Here is an 18,674-nt window from a genome sequence, read left to right as displayed (position 1 = left end):
TATTTATATACGGCATTGTAGAATAAATTATGATTAAAAAAAGAAAATAATATGCACAAATTACAAAATATAAAAAAAGCAGTTACTTTAGCATATAGGCGGCAATATGACACAAAAGGTGGCAAAGCGATAGTGCCTAAGAAAAAGAGCGGCGAGAAATCAGCCCATTAGTTAAGCGGCAACAATTTAAGCGGTTCAAAAACCGCTTTGCCGCCTAGGAGGTCGCTTAGGCGTGCCTAGGCGGACACTTTGATAACCATGCTTTCATGTGTCACAATTAAAGAAGGTAGTCGGTCTCAACATCACAACTCAGCCCCTGCCATCATGTTTAGCCAAAGATGGGGAACTCCAACTTATTCCTCAGACACTCCAAGACATCCGCTACTCAACTCAAGGATCATTGGAGGTGCTGGTTCAATGGCAGCAGCTGCCAAGCTGTGAGAATTCCTGGGAAGACTTTCTTGAGCTACACAGTCAATTTCCTAAATTTCACCTTGAGGATAAGGTGAAACTGAAGGGAGGGAGTGTTGATACGCCCCTTATTACTCAAGTGTACAAACGTAGAAATAAGCAGGGGAAGACAGCAGTAGCAGCGGCTAATACAGGGTAGAATATAGCAACACCAGCAGCTGGGGCAGGGGAGCACAATACAGCAACACTCGCAACAAGTGAAAGGGAGAGGACAAGTGGCAATCCCTTAGTGGACAGCCACCACCATTCTGACATGGGCAGAGAGGCAGAAATGACAGTCCAGGTGGCAGAAGGACATTGGATAGGAGAGTAAGAGTTTGTTAGAGTTTGTTACGTAGGCTGGAGGGGGGAATATATAAGGATAGTGAGAGAGAGAGAGATAGGGGGAGAAAAGGGAGAACAGCAAGCTGAGCTTGCGGGGAGAGGGAGCCTCTTAGGCACAGGGAATGGTCTTGTGTGGTGATTGTTTACAGTTTAGTTCTGTTTATTTTATTATTCCAAGCAAGGAACGAAATTTTGTTCATCTCGCCCGGTTCGCTGCCCAGTGAATCGGGCGAAATGAAAAAATCTCGCCAAAATTTCAGCGAGATTTCGCCCAAAGATTTGCCAAATTTCGACCCCAATTTCGAATGTATTTTTGGTCATTTTAAACACAAATTTGATGCCTATCCTAATTTGGTGCTAATATATAGTAAATTTGAATTATTTCCTATAAATTCTTCCATTTAAATTCTCCTACTTATCCACATTTAACATGTTACCTTATGAGCCCTAAATCATTCGGAAATTTTGGAATGATTATCCGTTCACTCTGAAAATTCTATTACAAAATCCCTTCATAATTTAAATTGTTTTCATAAATTATTTCATGTATATACTCTTATCTGATCACATTTGGTATGTTGACTTTTGAGGACTAAATCACTAGAATATAATTAGTAAGATTGCTCATTAATCTTGAAGATCTTATATAAAATGTCTTCCTAATTTGAATTATTTCCATAAATTATTCTATGTAGATTATCCTTCTAATTACATTTACAACATTACCTTTTGAGTCTTGAATCATTGGGATAGAATTGGTAAGATTGTCCATTGATTCTAAATATTTTGGTGTAGAATCGCAAGAGAAATTGCCTAAATATTGCAAGAATAGCATAAAAATAAATAAAATATCAATATTTTCGATATATTGCGATATTTCACGATATCTCGCAGATATCGGTTTCGGGGCCCTTTTCGGTTCTCCCCTTACCAATATCACCGAATTTCGGTGATATTTCGCCAGAATTCGGCGATAAAATGTTACATGATTCCAGGAACTGATTATCAGTGAAGAGAATGTAGGTTATATCAATTCTTATATGATTGTCATAGTGATGCAAAGGAATGAAAGCCAACTCTCGGTTATTTTATTGTTCTTCATTTATATTTCTGAGTAGTCACTGTTTCTATTTACTGATTTGGGAAAGCTAAGTTCAGCTCTCAGAGGGTCCTAACATCAAATTGACAGGACCTGCACTCACTGCTCTGATACCATGTATACAAAATTAAAATTAAATTACTAGAAATAATAGAGATCGAAAGGAAGAGAAATGAGTGGTGGCAAAGAAGAAGAGATGGAGAAGAAGGGAATGGAGAGTTGTGCAAGATGCAGCATTCCTCCTCAACAGTCTATTTATTATTGAAAAGTTTCCATATTAGATATATCTTCAAAATCTCCCAAAATCTGGCCACAAAATCTTCAAATATTACTATCATAAATAAGACTTCCTTGATACCAAAGTAACAAGAAGGAAAGGAAACAAATCTCTCTATGAATTGCTTGCTAGTCAAGCAACATAAAAACAGAAACTGCAAAAAATAGAAAGTAATATCCTAATCAAATAAACAGCAGATAAGAAATAAAATAAAATAAAATCTAATCCAATCTATGGTGCACTTCACATAATGTGGTGACCACTGAAGTGGTAAATCATGCATTTCTTAACAGTCAGTCAATTCTTAAATGCAAAATACCTCATATTTTGTTTACTAGGCTTTAAATAGGTATTTATGCAAAAACCCAGGTCAAAAAACAGCCCTAATATTGCTGAAACCAGGGACCCAAATTTCCAGGGAAAAGTACCTAGTTTCGACCCATCTCCCTGAAATTCGAAAATATCTCGGTTTCGAGGCTGATTTCAAACCTTGGTCAAAGCAAATCGAGATATTGCATATTGTTTTTAACTCCTATGCTAACCCAGTCACCTGCAAAACTTAGATTTGTTTCCATGAATTTGGGCCATCAAATCATCAAATTGAGTCTAATTTTCAGCAAACAATCACATGCTGAATTTTTCACGCTCAAATGGAGTTCAGAATTATTCTACTCATCCAACTTCGTACTATGTGAATTTTCAACAATCTAAGTCATATTCTGAGAGAAAATATCATCTTGATATCGGTAAGTTTTGAGTCTTTCAATCCATATTACATCACTAAGGTTCTTATTTAAGCAACAGCACCACACTAACTCCCACATTTGATTGAAACCTAAGACATAACAACCATCAAGGAAACACCAAAGTATAAGACTAAAGAGTCGAAAATCCTATTACAAAATTTGGACACATGACATGGTAATTGTCAAAATTCTTAGCAAGAGCTAGGCCTCCATTTAATGCCTCCTCTGTTTAAAGCACGGGTAATATGCGGTAGAATGTAAAGTTTGTGTCCCATTCATGCTCCGTCATGCATGAACAAGTAATCAGAATAATGGCTCCAAACTATCCCAGTTGAAACAGGGTTGTCACAGTTTCTCTAGCAACTACATGGATTGGTTAGAAAGAAAAAAAGAATGACAATTTTTTTCTTAAAACAACAAGCATGCCAACCCAAAAAAAAAAGGTGAAAATTGTCTGCATGCTACAGGCCATAGATCTTAGACCAATGAAAATTAGTTTGGAGGACCCCAGGCAAATCCTGTGGAAATTATTCAAGTAAATACATAGAACATGCAAAATGGCAGTCACCAAAATACCTGCCCAGCATTACGAGAATCAGGATCTATCTTAAGGCACTGATCATATGCTTCAATAGCCAGAGATATGTTGCCTGCATCTCTATAAAGAACCCCTACACAGTGAATCAAAGATGTGAAATTCAGTTCAATCTCAATAAAACAGATTATTACAATCAGCAAGAACTAACAGACTCAAAATTCATATGTTACAGAGAAATGTGAAATGTCAAAAATCAAAATCTAAAACAGAACAAAAGGAAATAATATCCAGCATCTTCTTAAACTTGGGAACAAAGACGAATAGCCCAAATTACTCCGCAGGAATAAAACAAATATATAACCTAGCTTATTAACAGCCAGAAAAGAACAAATGCAACAGAGGTCCTGAGTCTAGATTTGGGCATAAACGTAATATCCAATTCCCTTGTAGCAACTATTTTACTATTATTTGCTTCTTGATTGAAATATTTTAATAATATTAATTCCATGGTTTTGTGCTTATACATGCAGAATTCCCATGTGTTTAACTTCCACGTTAGGTTTCCAACAAATTGAAGATCAGCATTTCCTTCCATAGAATTCTATTTTAGGAAATGCAGACCTCCCATTTGTTGGAATGCAACATGTGAAAAGCAAACGGTGATGAAGCAACAAGAGCATTTCTTAAAATTCTCCAATAAAATGGTAATTCTGTGGAAGAAATGAAAATCTCCTAGTAGTTGGAATGCAACTTGTGACGAGCTAACGCTGATGAAAGAAAGGATGTTAGCGCAGCTCAGAGTTACCACAGAACTGATGCAGATATTAAATCACTAGAATTCAAGGTCGGCAATGAGAGTATTTCTTAAAATTGCTCCAACAAAATGGTAATTCTATGGAAGGAATACAGATCTCCCATTTGTTGGAATGCAACATGTGAAAAGCTAATACTGATAAAGGAAAGGAAGTTAAATCACTAGAATTCAAGGTTGGCAACAAGAGTACTTCTTAAAATTGATACAACAAAATGCTGTGATAAGATTAGGAAAGAAACGCAAGCTGAACCCTTGATACATGAAACCATCCAAACGTCTTGAAAAGCTTGTATAGACTTCCATAAATTGCCTTTACCACCGAATTGTCCAGTACTCACGATATGTTCCATGAATTGGCTCAAGAAATGTCATTGTTCCATCACACATCATAAAGCAACCATTGCAAATGAAGGAAGACCTCCCCCTATGAAGAACTGGTGGAATTCCTAGACCATAAGCAAAGCCTTAAGGAATTGCACCACTGGTAAAGATCCTATGAAGGTACAATGTGAAGGCAAAAAGCCTCATGGAAAATATAGGACAAGAAGTAACCAAAGTTTCCCAACCTATTTTAGGAATATAGTACATCAATTTCAATGACAAAAATTTTTGAAGAGGGGAAACTGTGATGCTTGAACAGAATGTCTTTAATCTTCCCCCACCCCCATTGGTGGTGTTAAAACTGGGGTCCATATTTTAATGGACTTGGCAGGTATCTAGAGTGGGGAGCAAGGTAGAAGATTTCGCTCTCGAGCGAGATCTCACCACCTTGAAACACCAAGATCTCAACAATCTTGGTCGAGATATGCAATTTTTTGACATCGACTCGGCGGCCCATCTCGGTGGGTTTTAAGGTCTCAATTGGGCTGAAACTTGGTTTCAAACCTATTTAAGGCCTATTGAACACATTGGTGGCCTTCGATTTGTCAGAAAACAACCCTAAGTATGATTTCTATGTCTATCCATAGTGGGAAACCAAAATGTTGTAGAATTAAGGAATGCAAGGTAATACAACCTATAATATAGAACCTTTAAGGCATATAAATGAAAAGCAAGTGTATCAAATGCATCAAGTAACCTAAATTTCATCAAAATTCCATCCATAAGAGTATTACAATCTCAATTTTCAAGAATAGATTAATAAAATCATACAACCATTAGAAGTTCCATATAAGTCATTAAATCATATGTTCAAATGACAAGCAAAGAATGATTGATCTTCCTTCGATGTTGTAGACATGCTAAGAGTAGTTGCAAGTGAAAATTTGGCCGAGATATGGCGAGATATCTCAACTCTCTGCTCTCGACCTCCATCCGGTTTCTCTTCTTTGAAAAAGCAAGATATCTCGCGAGATCTCCCACCATGGTGGGGAGAAGCCAAGAAGCTTCCAAGAAGAAGGCAATGAAGTACAGAATGTTATAAATGTAGAAAGCAAGGGCAATTAGCAATGGAATGTAGAAATGTTGCTGGTTTCCAAAAGGACCAACAAGGAGGCCAAGGTCCAAGCCAATAAGGACAAAATTGGGGCTTAAAGATCAAATGCCTTTGGGCAAATATCACTTTATCCAAAAGGATGCTGAAGCCTCTCTCACACAAGGTACTATTTCAGGTTAAAAGTATGTAATTACCATAGTTATTAAGGCGTCGCTTAAGCATTTGGGTGGTCCTTGCCCAGTCAAAGCGACCATCGCTTTTTTTTAAGTCAATAAAGCAGTCGCTTAAGCATCCAAGTGGGAACTTTGGATGGTTTGCTTTCCCAGCCACCGCTTTATTGGCGCCCTTTTTTTTTTTTTTTTTTTTAAATCCTTCTTTTAGAAGTTTTGTTTTCTTCTTTAAGATTTCAAAATAGTACTTCTATGGTAAACCCAATATCAGTACATCGCATCTTTGATTACCAACAATAAACCCAGTATCACATCTTTGTGATTCTGAATTAGCATTTCTTCTCTACAATTCTGATATTGGGTTGTTTTTTTTTTTATGTTACTTTTCTTGGTTATCAACTGGAAGTGTATGCATAATGCCTCAGTTATTTATTCAGCAGGTATCTGAGTTACTTTTTGTCTCCGAGTAGGGTTGTTTAGTTGTTTTGATAATTTGGTTGTTTAACTTTGAAGTTTGATTTGTGACTGATGTGGTTATATTTGAAGTTAATGACTATGTTACATTTTCCTATCTTATATACTAATTATATGAATGAACTTTTCATTAAGTTTGCAAATCCTAGGTTTTTTAAACCCCAGTCCCCTTCCCTTCGCATCCTTCACTCATCCCTCCCTTTCCTTGCCCCAGCTCCCCCCCCCCCCAACAAACCCCAAAAAAAGAAAAAACCTTACATACCCATATTCTCCCAACCCCTTCGATTCCCCAACCCTAATTCTTCATCACAACCCTCCTTTCCTTCTTCTCTAAATTCACAAATCATCTTTTGCTCCTAAAACCCTAGCAACCTCCCAACACTATATGTCTCTAACCCCTCAACCGAGTCCAATTCATTCTAGGATCCATCATTCTCTCCCCCTTGATGTAAGCAAGCCACCCCCCCCCCACCCCACTTCTCTCTTCCTCCAAGAACTAGCAGCAACTGGCCCAAGAACAAAGCCAAGGGGCTGGCTGAACCCTCAAAAGGGTATTTTGGTCTTTTCCCATCTCCTCTGCACCCAAGAGAGGCTGAGAAATTTTCCTAATATTTTTGACAGTTCAAATCTACTTTTTGTTTTCCAATTGGATTAGTGTTTAGAGTCCTGGCCAAAGTAGGAGTCCCAATTGGAATAAATTTTAAAGCAAGATTCCTTCTAAATAATTAGTTATTAATTTTGAGAGCTGTTTTAAGAATATTCCTTTTTAGTGGATATTTAGTTGTTAAGCTGTAAAAAGGATCCTAATCTAAAGAGGATTCCCTAGTTGAGTCCTAACTAGTTTCCTTGTTTAAGTCCAATTCCGTTTTCCCTATGTAAGGCTCTATAAAGCCCCCACCTCCTTGTAAACAACTCAGTTGAAGATAATGAGAATTGAAGACATGGACTCATGGGAAGCATAGCCCATGACTTGGGTTGACAGTCTAAGTCAGCTTTTCTGCAAATTCCAGCATTCTCTTCAAGCCTGCAACAGCCTTCTTCAACTCACTCTCAAGCAAAATTTTATCAGGTTCATTTCTGACAAGGAAATAGACCATCCATTTCCCTCCGGATGAAGGACACTGATGGGACCCTCCCTAAACCCCCATTGATCCTTTACTTCTAACAAACTAATAGGAATTATCACTAGCAAGCTACTGAACTTGGAAGCATATAACAGCAAGCTACTGAACTCATAAACATATATCAGCAGGCTATTGAATTAACAGTCATCTTCATTAAGCAACACCGATTGGTTATAACTCTGAATACAAACTGTAATTCTACTAACTAATAAGGACTGCTGAGATTAATAAAAACCAAATAAAAAATCAGATAAACAAGAACAACTTCACTTCCCTAATAACAAGAACAGCTCCACACCCAGAGCTTCCCCGAGAGGTCTTCCCTCTCCCACAAGCACAGCTTGCTATTGTTTTTTCTCACCCCCCCCCCCCTTTTCATCTCCTCCTCCCTTACATACTCTCTGAATTCTAACAAACTCCTACGCATAACAAACTCTTACACAATCAGCCACTTATTTGTTGCCACCTGGATTGTTCCTGACTTCCTTCTGCTCCTCTGTTTACAGCAGGTTAGTGGCTGCTGTCCAATTGGATGTTGCCATCTGTCTTCTCCTCATTTGGATCCCCTGTAGCAGCTGTAGGTGATATTGCATACTCTCTCTTATTCCTTCCCTTGGTTATTAGGGGCTTATCAGACACCCGTCCATCAGTCACATCCAAAGGTTAAGGAAAGATTTAGAAGATAGAAAATTTTATATTTTAATTTAATCTCAACCTTTGAATGTGACTAATGGACAGGTGTCCTTCCAAAGGGAAATGGATGGTCCATTTCCTAGTCAAAAATAGACCTGATACACTTCCCTCTCAAGCCAACAGCTCTCCTAAACCAGTAAGTAAATCCCAGCACCCTCCCCAACTGAATTACCCTTCCCAAACCCATCGCAAGACCTTCCCCCTTCCCCTAGCCCTTGCGGCAGCAAGCCCCCACCTCTCCTAACCCTTGCAGCAGAAAACCCCCACCCTCCCTCTCCTTTTTCTCTTCTTGATCTAGCAGCAGTTGAGAAATTCAAAAAGGAAGGAAGCAAAGAAAGAAAGAAAGAAGAGAGAAAGATCAAGAAAGAAAAGAGTCCAAGATACATCCAAGAATTGAAGAACCCAATCAAGATCAGCCAAGAACCTTGAAACAGCCCCATGCCTTCATCCATTCATCCCTAAACCCTCCCTAGACCCAACTGCAGGCTTCCCTTTCCCACCCCATTCTACCTAGGATGAGTTCCAATATCCCATTACAAAGTAAACCATCCCATCTTGGTTTTCGTTAACACCCTAATTACCCTTTTCCCAATTTATCCCAACCCATCTAGACTTTGTTAATAAAACTCTTCTCCATACCTTTTACCCGAAAACCCTAACCAACCCAAAATCTACTCCCATCTTAGTGATTGTTAAAACCCTAATTTTTACCTAATCCATCCCACACAATCCTCAACTACAATTATTAGTCCTTAATTGCTGGTTCACAAGGAGAGGATCCTACAGTAACCCTAAATTTAGGATAAAATAATCAAGTGCAAAAACCCCAGAATTTTGGGTTACATCACCCAACTCTACCTTCAGCAAACCCTAGAATACTAGAAACCCTTAATTTCTTAAACCCTAAATCTGAAGTTCAGTTCTGAAAATCTTTAAACCCTAGACTCGAAGCCATACATGAACCCTACAGGCCCTATTCATAAACCCCAAAACCTTTCAAGACAGCATTATACCAACACCAAAGGGTTATAAACCCTAAATTTACTGCTGGTTCACCTGAACTGATCCTGAAGACTAATCCTAGAGTTGGGATTTACATTACTTATTTGAATTGTTGTTTAACTACTATCACACTATTCCTGTTCTGATCTCTAATTTCAACCTGATGTTCTCCTTTGGGTGGAACTCTGAAATCTACTATGATGTCAGATTGAATCTAATAGGACCTTTGCCGGATAAAAGTTATGGTAGTAATACCAAACTCAACCAGTTTGGAACAGGTAAGCAGCTGAGAAACTCTCAAGTTAAGATACATACGAAAATATTAGAAAGAAGTAATTGGCTGACAATGAGAGAAGGGTGTTGGAAGGGGAAAAACCTAAGTTATTGTATGCTTCAGCATATGTGGGATTCGCAACTATAGCTTTTTCAATCATAGTTGCCGCAGCATCCAATTTACCCTACAGAGAATTTTAGCAATCACGAACACATTTAATCAGTTCAATGTTCAAATGCATATTAAACACATGTAATCAGTTCCATTTTCAAATATGAATTTATATAGAAATGATAGACCTGTACAGTGTACACAACGCCAAGGTTGTTTAGAGATTGGCAGAAATTTGGTTTGATTGACAATGCCATCTGCAAAGTCCAGAAACAATTCAAGTTCATGGTTTTCCAAGATAATATTAAGACGATATGGGATCAAGAAGACAGAAAAATTGTAAAACCAACGTTAAGTGTAACAATGTAACATGATAGCTAATACTCACCTGATAGCACTCCAAGGCTTTGTCAAGGTTGTCTCTGTCCTTGTATATTACTCCTAAATTGTTGCATGCCTCTGCACAGTGGGGATTGAAATGCAATGCAAGTTCATAGAACACAACTGCCTACATGGTAGAAGTTTGTTCTAAATTGTGTTTAGAGACATAAAACAGCAGGAAAATAAAATAACAACCACTTTCAAATAAAATAAAGTATAAACATGGAACATTTATAGCATCTATGCAAATTAAAGAAACAAGTGAACATATTGGCAATAATTATTACTAAATCTGCTTTCTCTTCTCCTGATTCGACCCTTTTCTCCAAATCAAGTTTGTAAACATCTCATTTTCCCATCCTCTCTTGTCACTTTTGCAATTCTTTCCAACCACCACCCAGAATAAAATACTAAAAGTTATTTTTTCTACCACAAAGTCATTCTGTTTCCTTCTTTCACATCTACCACCCACTGCATTTTTAAAGCCCAACCTCAATGCTTTATCACTTAAAATAGTCTCTATCCTGGCACTTAAATACTACATTGATATTTTGTGTTGACTATACATTATCTAAGAACTCATGAAGTCTAGTTTAGCACCAGTTTACATACGAATTTTATAATACAAGGTGCAAATCCACTTAAAACTCAACTAAAGAATCAATTCACTTTCAAAGTTCACTAATCATGGAAAAGTTACTTTTGAGTCTCTCTCCTTCTCCCATTTTCTGTCTTTCCCAAATAACCCATTCCATCTCCATTTCCTCACTCCCACTAAACCCCATTACAAAGTGCATATTGAATAATTTCCTCGCCTTTTCTTTCCATGTCAATCAACCCCCACAAGATTTGGGATCTACCCTCACAAGTTTCCCAGTCCTTTCCATCAGTCAAAGAAACACACCCTTAAGAAATTAGATAACCTGTTGATCAGTTGCTTAGTTTAGCTTTATATGAATCATCATGCTCCTGAAAAAATTAAGATTTTAGAACCTTAAAAACATTGTGGGGAAAGATCTTCAATATCATCAGATGGTCTAACATACTCTATTGGGAAAACTCACCTCATCAAACTTTAGCATTTCACCATATGCAACACCAAGATTATACAATGCATCTGCATAGTGCCAATTGTAACTCAAAGCCTTCTTGTAGTATGCCACGCCTTGATTCATGTCTCCCTCCAGTTTGACCTTATTAGAAAAAGCAGAATTTGGGACTAAGAAAAGTGAATGTTAACACTGAATTAAGGAAAACAGATAAAGCAAAGTTAGATGGCATCTAAACCTACGAAGTACCTAGGAAAGATATGCCGTTGTGGAAACTCATATGCACAGATATCTAATCCAGCACATGAAAGAACTTAGAGTGGGATCCAAGGATAGATTTGGCAAACACAAAGTAGAGGCATTGAAATAGCCTGCCTCTCAGCAAAGATTGCTGAGGTAAGGCTGCATAGGACCGCCCCCACCCCCACCCCCCACCCCCACCCCACCCCACCCCAAAAGGACTCTGCTTGTGCAGAAGCCTTCGGATACAATAGAGACGAGAAAAGTCAATTTTTAAAACATGGGGGGAAAAGACAGCCCTATGACTGAGAATATGAAAATTACATTCATCACAATTGGGGTAAGTCAATTCAAATTGATAATGCCCAACTTATGCAATAAATGACCATAGCGGCTCCACACACAAAAAAAAAAGGTTAGTCGTCACTTAAATAAGGCCCAACATGCAACCATCATGAGACATTAGTGGGGAAAGAGCTAATAAATCAAAACAGTAAGAGCTATTATAGACAAAGTGTCACCAACTGACAAGTTCTTTTGGCATTCCTAAACACAAGAAGTATTAAGAAACTTACTGCACTAGATGGGTGCAGCCCAAGCACTCAAAAGTGTGAACCAAAGGTAAGAAAAGAAGTCCACGCAGGTGTGACTTTTTGAGGTGCAAAAATACCCCCTTCCCCCCACCCCCTCCCAAAAAAAAAAAAAAAAGAAAAAGCTCTAAAGTCTAAAGCAATTTCAAGACTCAGTATGTGATACAGTCACGGCTGTGAACGGCATGCAGAACCCTCTACCTCTCCTGATAAAGGGCCATGGATGCCATTTCTTGTGGCCTGGTGGACCGTGAGCTTGTCATAGGTATGGGTTGCAAACAGCTAAAGAAAACTGGGGACTAAATGAGAAGCATCCATGAAGGTGATGCCAAGATCAACAAAACAAAATTGCAGACACAACGTCCACAGTTTGCAGGATGGAAGAAAGTGAAAATGAATATGGTGAAGGCTACATGATGAGAGCAAACCCGGAAATCAGAGAACTTGGAGAGGAGATCAATGATTCAATGGCTGTACAGAAACATCCTCACAACAAAATTGCAGACACCATGTCCAATGTTTGCAGGGTGGGAGAAAGTGAAGATGAATATGGTGAAGGCTACATGACGAGAGCAAACCCGGAAATCAGAGAACTTGGAGAGGAGATCAATGATTCAATGGCTGTACAGAAACATCCTCACAACAAAATTGCAGACACCATGTCCACTGTTTGCAGGGTGGGAGAAAGTGAAGATGAATATAGTGAAGGCTACATGACGAGAGCAAACCCGGAAATCAGAGAACTTGGAGAGGAGATCAATGATTCAATGGCTGTACAGAAACATCCTCACAACAAAATTGCAGACACCATTTCCACTGTTTGCAGGGTGGGAGAAAGTGAAGATGAATATATTGAAGGCTACATTAGACGAGCAAATCCAGCAATCAGAGGACTTGGAGAAAGGATCAACAATTCAATGGTTGTGAAGAAACATCCTCAGAACACTAACTCCCAGGTTGACTCCAAGCCTCACAAATTGAAAAGGCCAAGGATCTAGACAAGTTTAGCACAGACGAGATGCATGGGTTTAACAACATATAAGGACTGGTAAATCCATACCCGCAGTTGGAGAGGAGGCCTTCAAAGCACAGAAGAGTCACAAAGCAAGCCAAGAGTTTTGAAGGCAGAAAGTTCAGACAGTGAATGGAAGACAACTACATTAGAAGCCTAAAAAGAGAAAAAGGGAACAACAACGCAAAGCAACCACTAAAGTGTTTCAATTGTGGAGGAATTGAACACTTCACTTCAAATACCATCCCAATGGAAGTTCAGTTGTGATGATTGCAACCACTTTGCATCAGTATGGGTAAGGCCCATCTTAAACCTGGCTTGACCAAAACTCGGAAATGGTTCTGACCAAGAAGGAACGGGAGTGAACAGGAGACTATATTAAAAGGTTTAATAGTAAAAGCAAGACAATAAAGTATAGTATGGACTGAGAAGTTCTTTAAAAGGAAATGTGGCCGGAACCTAAAGAAAAACCTGATTAGGGTTGTTTTGGCACCAATGCAAGGCTAGTCAAAATGGACCATGGGTGAGGAAGGCACAAACACTAGGTATAACTTATAATCCAGTACCCAGGCCATTGTTTGCTTCCTAACTCTATACATAGAAGTGAGGGGCTAAAAATGGCATTATAGAAACTGTTTATAGTAAAACACAAGAAATACTTAACATGTATAACATGGAGAGGACCCCAAAACCAGTTTCTAGGTCTGGATGTACTGAGAATCTGAGATAACATGAAGAGAGCCACGTGACACCTAGACAACTATGCTTAATGGATTCACCAAGCATGAAAAAAACAATGAAAGCAACAACTTCCCACCAACCCAGGAAAAAATGCTTACAGTAAAAAGTTGTTGAATCTTCTCCATACATAAACGCCAAGGAAAAACGCATTTCCTTAACAAATTTAAAAGCACCAATGGCTTAATGCAACAACAAAAATTAACATAGTGGTGTCATACACCAAGCACACCAGCCTCTTGAATACAACTTTACACAACGAATTTCAGAAACTATTTCACCAGGATTTAAATACTGCAGATATCAGAGAGACCCGTTGGAAATGGAAACTACCTTTGTTCCTAAATCTGTCAAGGCAATTGCCATATTATTCTTTGCAATCTCAAAGTTTGGTGACACAGCCAAACACCTGATACAAAGAATTACCAAAAGTGTTATACCTAACAAACATTCATTACATTTGAGGCTTTAATGCGACAAATAGAGATAGTTAATGACAATACCTCTCATAGCAAGCAATGGCCAATTCCAAATCCCCACGGTTTTTATAAATGACACCCATATTACAATATGCCTCAGCATACATGGGCCTCTGCACTGCAGCCTTCTCATAGCAACTAAGAGCCATATCATATTGCATCATCTCTGAATAAACAACCCCAAGGTTATAATAGGCAGGCTGCATGTAAAACATCAAACATATTAGAATTAATAAAATCTGCATGCTAGCACAAAGTGGACGATCCAATAATCATACAAGCATTCAGATAAAAGTTATAACATGGATCATGACATTACAGCATAGCAGGGGTCTATTCTAAGAGCTTCGGTGTATTTTTCAATTCCCTCCTGAGTGTTGCCAGCAATTTTTAAGCTGGTGCCAAGATCAGTCAGGACAATCGCTAGGCATTCTGAAGCCAGTTTATAGGAAGTGTCTGCTTTTAAAGCCTTCTGATATGACTGCAAAAAGAAAATTTGTTAACATGTGAATTGACCACTGACTAGAAAAATATTAGCAACTACCAAAAAAGGAAGCCATCACTAGAAGCAAGGAGACTGGAACAGAGAGAATCAGAATAAGCATACAAGATAATCGGTTGGGGGTGGAGGCAGTGATAAAAATAATTAATTGACAAGAATGTGAGAAATTATCATTTCATTGATCACCAGAACAAACTTACAGGTACTGTTCCCTAGACAGCAGTTCTTCTATAAATATATATTATCATAAAAAGAGCAGGGATTCTCTGATCTGACCGACAAAAGAAGAGAAAGCTTTAATGACAAACAGCATTATGGGATACTTTGGACACTTTGTTCCACAGAGAGGAGAATTCTGCCTTCTCCATAGTTGACAACTCCAGATCATGGAATCCGTTTTTTGGTTGCCCAACCAGAAAACTGTTCTAATATTTATAAAAGGGAAGGATTTGTGTATGAATGCCTTTAAAAACCAAATGGTTCCTAAACAAGGGAGCTGGGATTCTATCTTTTATTATTTCAAGGGGATTCTATTCTCAACAGTCATCAAAGGATGACCATTGTATCAGCAGTAGACAGAGCCATGGATGATAGAACATATTGTCACAAAGGAGGAAGAAAACACAGGACCCCTATAATGAAGAATACCTTGACTACAACCCTTCCATCAATGTCATATCAAAGATCCTTGCAGCAGAAACAAATGAAGAAGACTGAATGAGAAGTTGTATTTTCTACAGCAGGCTCAAACCAGGTGAATATAAAGCTTCCGCAATTGTGTGGCAATGGTTCTAATGTGGTGTTTGAGGGATTTGTAATGAGGGCTAATCTTAAAATTGAGAGGAGCCTGAAGACTGGCCAAGACCTAAGGTTGCATCAACAAGACTATAACAATGGGGTATACAGTGGAAGGTTTTAAAGTATAGATGAGTACCCTCGTGGAGAGCAACTCGTAACTCTGGAAGATCTGCAAAAACAGGAGGTTGATCAGGAAGAAAACGTACAGGGGCTGGAGGACATTAGGCACTGCATTGGGCTATGCGGGTAGCCTCCTGTACACTAGCATAGCCAAGACTCCACACCAGTAGAAGGAAGCAAATGAATGGTAGGGACAGAAGCATGGTCAACAGGGAACCTCTGGGACAACCAACCTTACCCTTACCTTAGATGGGGTACTTGCTTTGATCCATGTGCCCAGAAGAAAAAAGAACAGTAGCCTGCCTTGCTCTACTAGTCAAGTAGAAATTCAAGTAGATGGTCCTAGGAACCTTAAAAGAAAGCAAATGTGAAAGCATTCGAATTGACAACATGTGAGTGGCCTATAAACTGACTCCCCTTTTGGGGACTCACACTTGACAACCCGTCCAATATAGAGTAAGACAGTGTGTCCTCAGTAACATTGGAACTAACAAAGACGATTAGTGCTAGGATCAAAACATCAATAACCTTTCTGCATGCGAGAAGAAATTGCATTTGATTGTTCGAGGGGAAAGTTTATCACTTGGGAAAAAATTTATAAGTACATAAAATATTTTTCACTTGGAAGTAACTTTCAGTAAGATCGTCACACACTCCTTTAGCTGATGCATGAAATATCACATTGGCAGCAATATGGTTGCAACCTATTTGAGAAAAGATTTTAAAAATTGAATTCTCTTGCATCCGTTCATCATGGAGAGTGACAGTAATAGTATCTTTAAATCAACCTTAGGAGGGTCTTCCTTAATTTAGTTTCTTCTTCCTTTAACATAAATATAAGCTTCCACTGCTTGAGCCCATTCATACACCACTCAGTTCAATTGTGATGTGATGATCTAAACTTGAAGTACATTAGGGGTAGATTTGGAGTCAGACATAAAAAATAACAGGGGCTTGCAAATAAGACTAAATTGAGCTCAAAACCCAGCCAGCACAGGAGTTGAAATGAACTCAATGTAAGAAGAGTCTCAGTAGTGTAAATGTAAATAACTTGTACATGGCAGCAAATAAACTCCCAAACAATTAAAATATCTAGATGGCACAGAAGAACCTGGCACCAACCTGTTAACTGAAAACAATACAAAAACCAGGGAACCGCCAGCCTTTTGGAGAGGAAAATTCAAAGAGCAAAATCAGAACACTAAAAGGGGCATCAAAGTCAGAGAGAGATCTTCCTTTGGAGTGATTAACAAACCCCCAAAAATTCCAGCATCATCAGGTGGCAGAGGCAGCAGCAGAAGGTTATGGAAGCACAAAGTTCAGAGAAATGAACTCTCAAAAAATCGCGTGGGCAACAGCAGATATGTACATCAAGCTTAAAAGATTTACTTCTTTATCTAATGATAGTCGAATCTTATCAGAGTAAATTGAAAGCAGCAACCGCTGTGATAGGTAAAGGTTGAGAGAAGAAACTCAAGAAGACCCTCAAAATAATAAGTATGTGTTTGATAACGTTCTTTATGAGAACTGCATTTTTTCCAAGAATCATTTTCTAGCATTTTCATCAAAGAACGACGGTCTAAGCAAAGTTTTGACTGTTTGGTAAAATCTTTGCTGAGAACATTTCAAAACGATTGTGAAACAATCAGCGTTTGGTAAGTTTTGTTTTTAAGAACAAGTCTTATTACAAAAACGTCATTGATACATATATGAAATAAACCCAAAAAACAAAAGCTTTTTGAGATTTAAAACACATAATCTAATATTTAAAATACAAAAATTCAAAACCTTTTGGTCAGACATCACACTATTGGGTGTGGCCTCATCACAGATTATAAATTAAGTGCAACTTCCTAGAGAACACATAGATGACCATATCCAGTGCTGATATTTCTTCACTTTTATTGCTTAATAGGATTAGATTTGTTTTTCTTTGAATTGGACTTAATTAATTGATGAAGTATTTGAACTTGAGAAGGGAACATCAATGCCTCCTTATCCTGTTCATACTCACCATTTTGTATCATTTAATTCATCTCCTGCTTTACCCCCACCCACCCCCCACCCCAAAAAAAATTCATCTCCAGTTTCTAATTTTAGCTCTGTTCCAATGTATAATCGGGGCATAAGACCTGGAATTTCTACCGAAAAGAAAAAAGGGCAGAAAACCTGGAATCTCCTCTCCTAAGTGGGAAGGAGGTTTCCTAACTGCCTCGTATCATAATGTTTCAAAATCTTCTGTTGGTCCCCATATCAGTAGTTCTATAGATCCTTCAAACAATTTGAAGGGTGTAATTGAATGCAGTAGTCTAGCAAGAAGCTCTTCTATTAGAAAACTGGAATCTTCAAAAATCCAGCAAAATTCCACCTCATAATTTCTGCACAAAAACCGATGCCACATAAAGCTACTCCGATTTCCTTTCTTTTTCATTGAAACAAACAAGCTAGCCGTTTATATAAATCCACTGAAACTGGATAAAAATGAGGATAAAATGGGAAATTTCTTTTGAAAAATGGAGAATTTCCTCTGTCCTGAGAGCTAAGCAGAAAGTGTCATCAGAGAGCTTTCTGCTTTAAAAGCTTTGCATGGGACGAGTCAATAAGGACGTGTAATTAAGAGAGGTGCCCCATTGGTCCACTGGTTGATCTCCCTGTCCCTCTGTCACTCTCCCTCTCCCTCTCCCAACCCAGAACCCAGATTCCTTGAATGCAAATTGCCAGGCCCTGCTGCTTCTTTTTTTCCACTTGTTAAAACCAACCAGGCCCTGTTCTTAAATGGTGTATTCTCTAATTTCTTCTCCTTCTCTCAGTCAGAAAAATACAGCGTTGACTGGTGGTAAAAGGTGTTTGTCCTTTAATTCGAACAAATAATTTTTAAAGGCATCCTCCATAAATTTATTCACATCTGCTCTTTCTGGTTTTTTTCCGCTGTTCTTCCATCCTGCTTCCCTCTCTGCTTTTGCATTTTCTCTGCAAGAACTTCTGAATTTGAATCTTTAGTCCAACTTCTGATTTTGTTTTTATAGAATTGCCATTTATGTTATCTGGGTCTGGTTGAACTTCTCTGGGTGGTTGAAGTAGTCAGGTTTATTTCTGCAAGCTTCTAATATTGATACAGGCTCTTCTCTGGGGGATTGAAGAGAGCACGGACAGAACAGAAAACATGAGGACAGAGGAGATTAGAGTGACGAGAGAGAGAGAGAGAGAGAGAAT

The 18,674-nt window shown here is 38.4% G+C and overlaps 1 protein-coding gene across 6 annotated transcripts in view; it reads right to left on the bottom strand.

Annotated features, from left to right (window-relative positions):
• Positions 1-18,674, bottom strand: part of LOC149024276 (putative UDP-N-acetylglucosamine--peptide N-acetylglucosaminyltransferase SPINDLY) — a 93,105-nt gene that overhangs the window by 63,900 nt on the left and 10,531 nt on the right. For all 6 annotated transcript variants that reach the window (XM_089144594.1, XM_089144591.1, XM_089144592.1 and 3 more), the window contains 8 exons: positions 14,361-14,522; positions 14,066-14,241; positions 13,896-13,971; positions 10,998-11,126; positions 9,941-10,060; positions 9,741-9,809; positions 9,544-9,625; positions 3,494-3,588 (listed from right to left, as the gene is read on the bottom strand). In XM_089144594.1, the coding sequence (XP_089000720.1) occupies positions 3,494-3,588; positions 9,544-9,625; positions 9,741-9,809; positions 9,941-10,060; positions 10,998-11,126; positions 13,896-13,971; positions 14,066-14,241; positions 14,361-14,522 (909 nt within the window). The remainder of the gene's footprint in view (positions 1-3,493; positions 3,589-9,543; positions 9,626-9,740; positions 9,810-9,940; positions 10,061-10,997; positions 11,127-13,895; positions 13,972-14,065; positions 14,242-14,360; positions 14,523-18,674) is intronic.

Source organism: Hakea prostrata, chromosome 2 (genome assembly GCF_041222555.1).
Source record: "Hakea prostrata isolate BN-2017 chromosome 2, UWA_Hpros_2, whole genome shotgun sequence".
Classification (NCBI taxonomy): Eukaryota; Viridiplantae; Streptophyta; class Magnoliopsida; order Proteales; family Proteaceae; genus Hakea; species Hakea prostrata.
The sequence above is the reverse complement of the archived record's forward strand: the minus strand, read 5'-3'. Positions and strand labels throughout refer to the sequence as shown.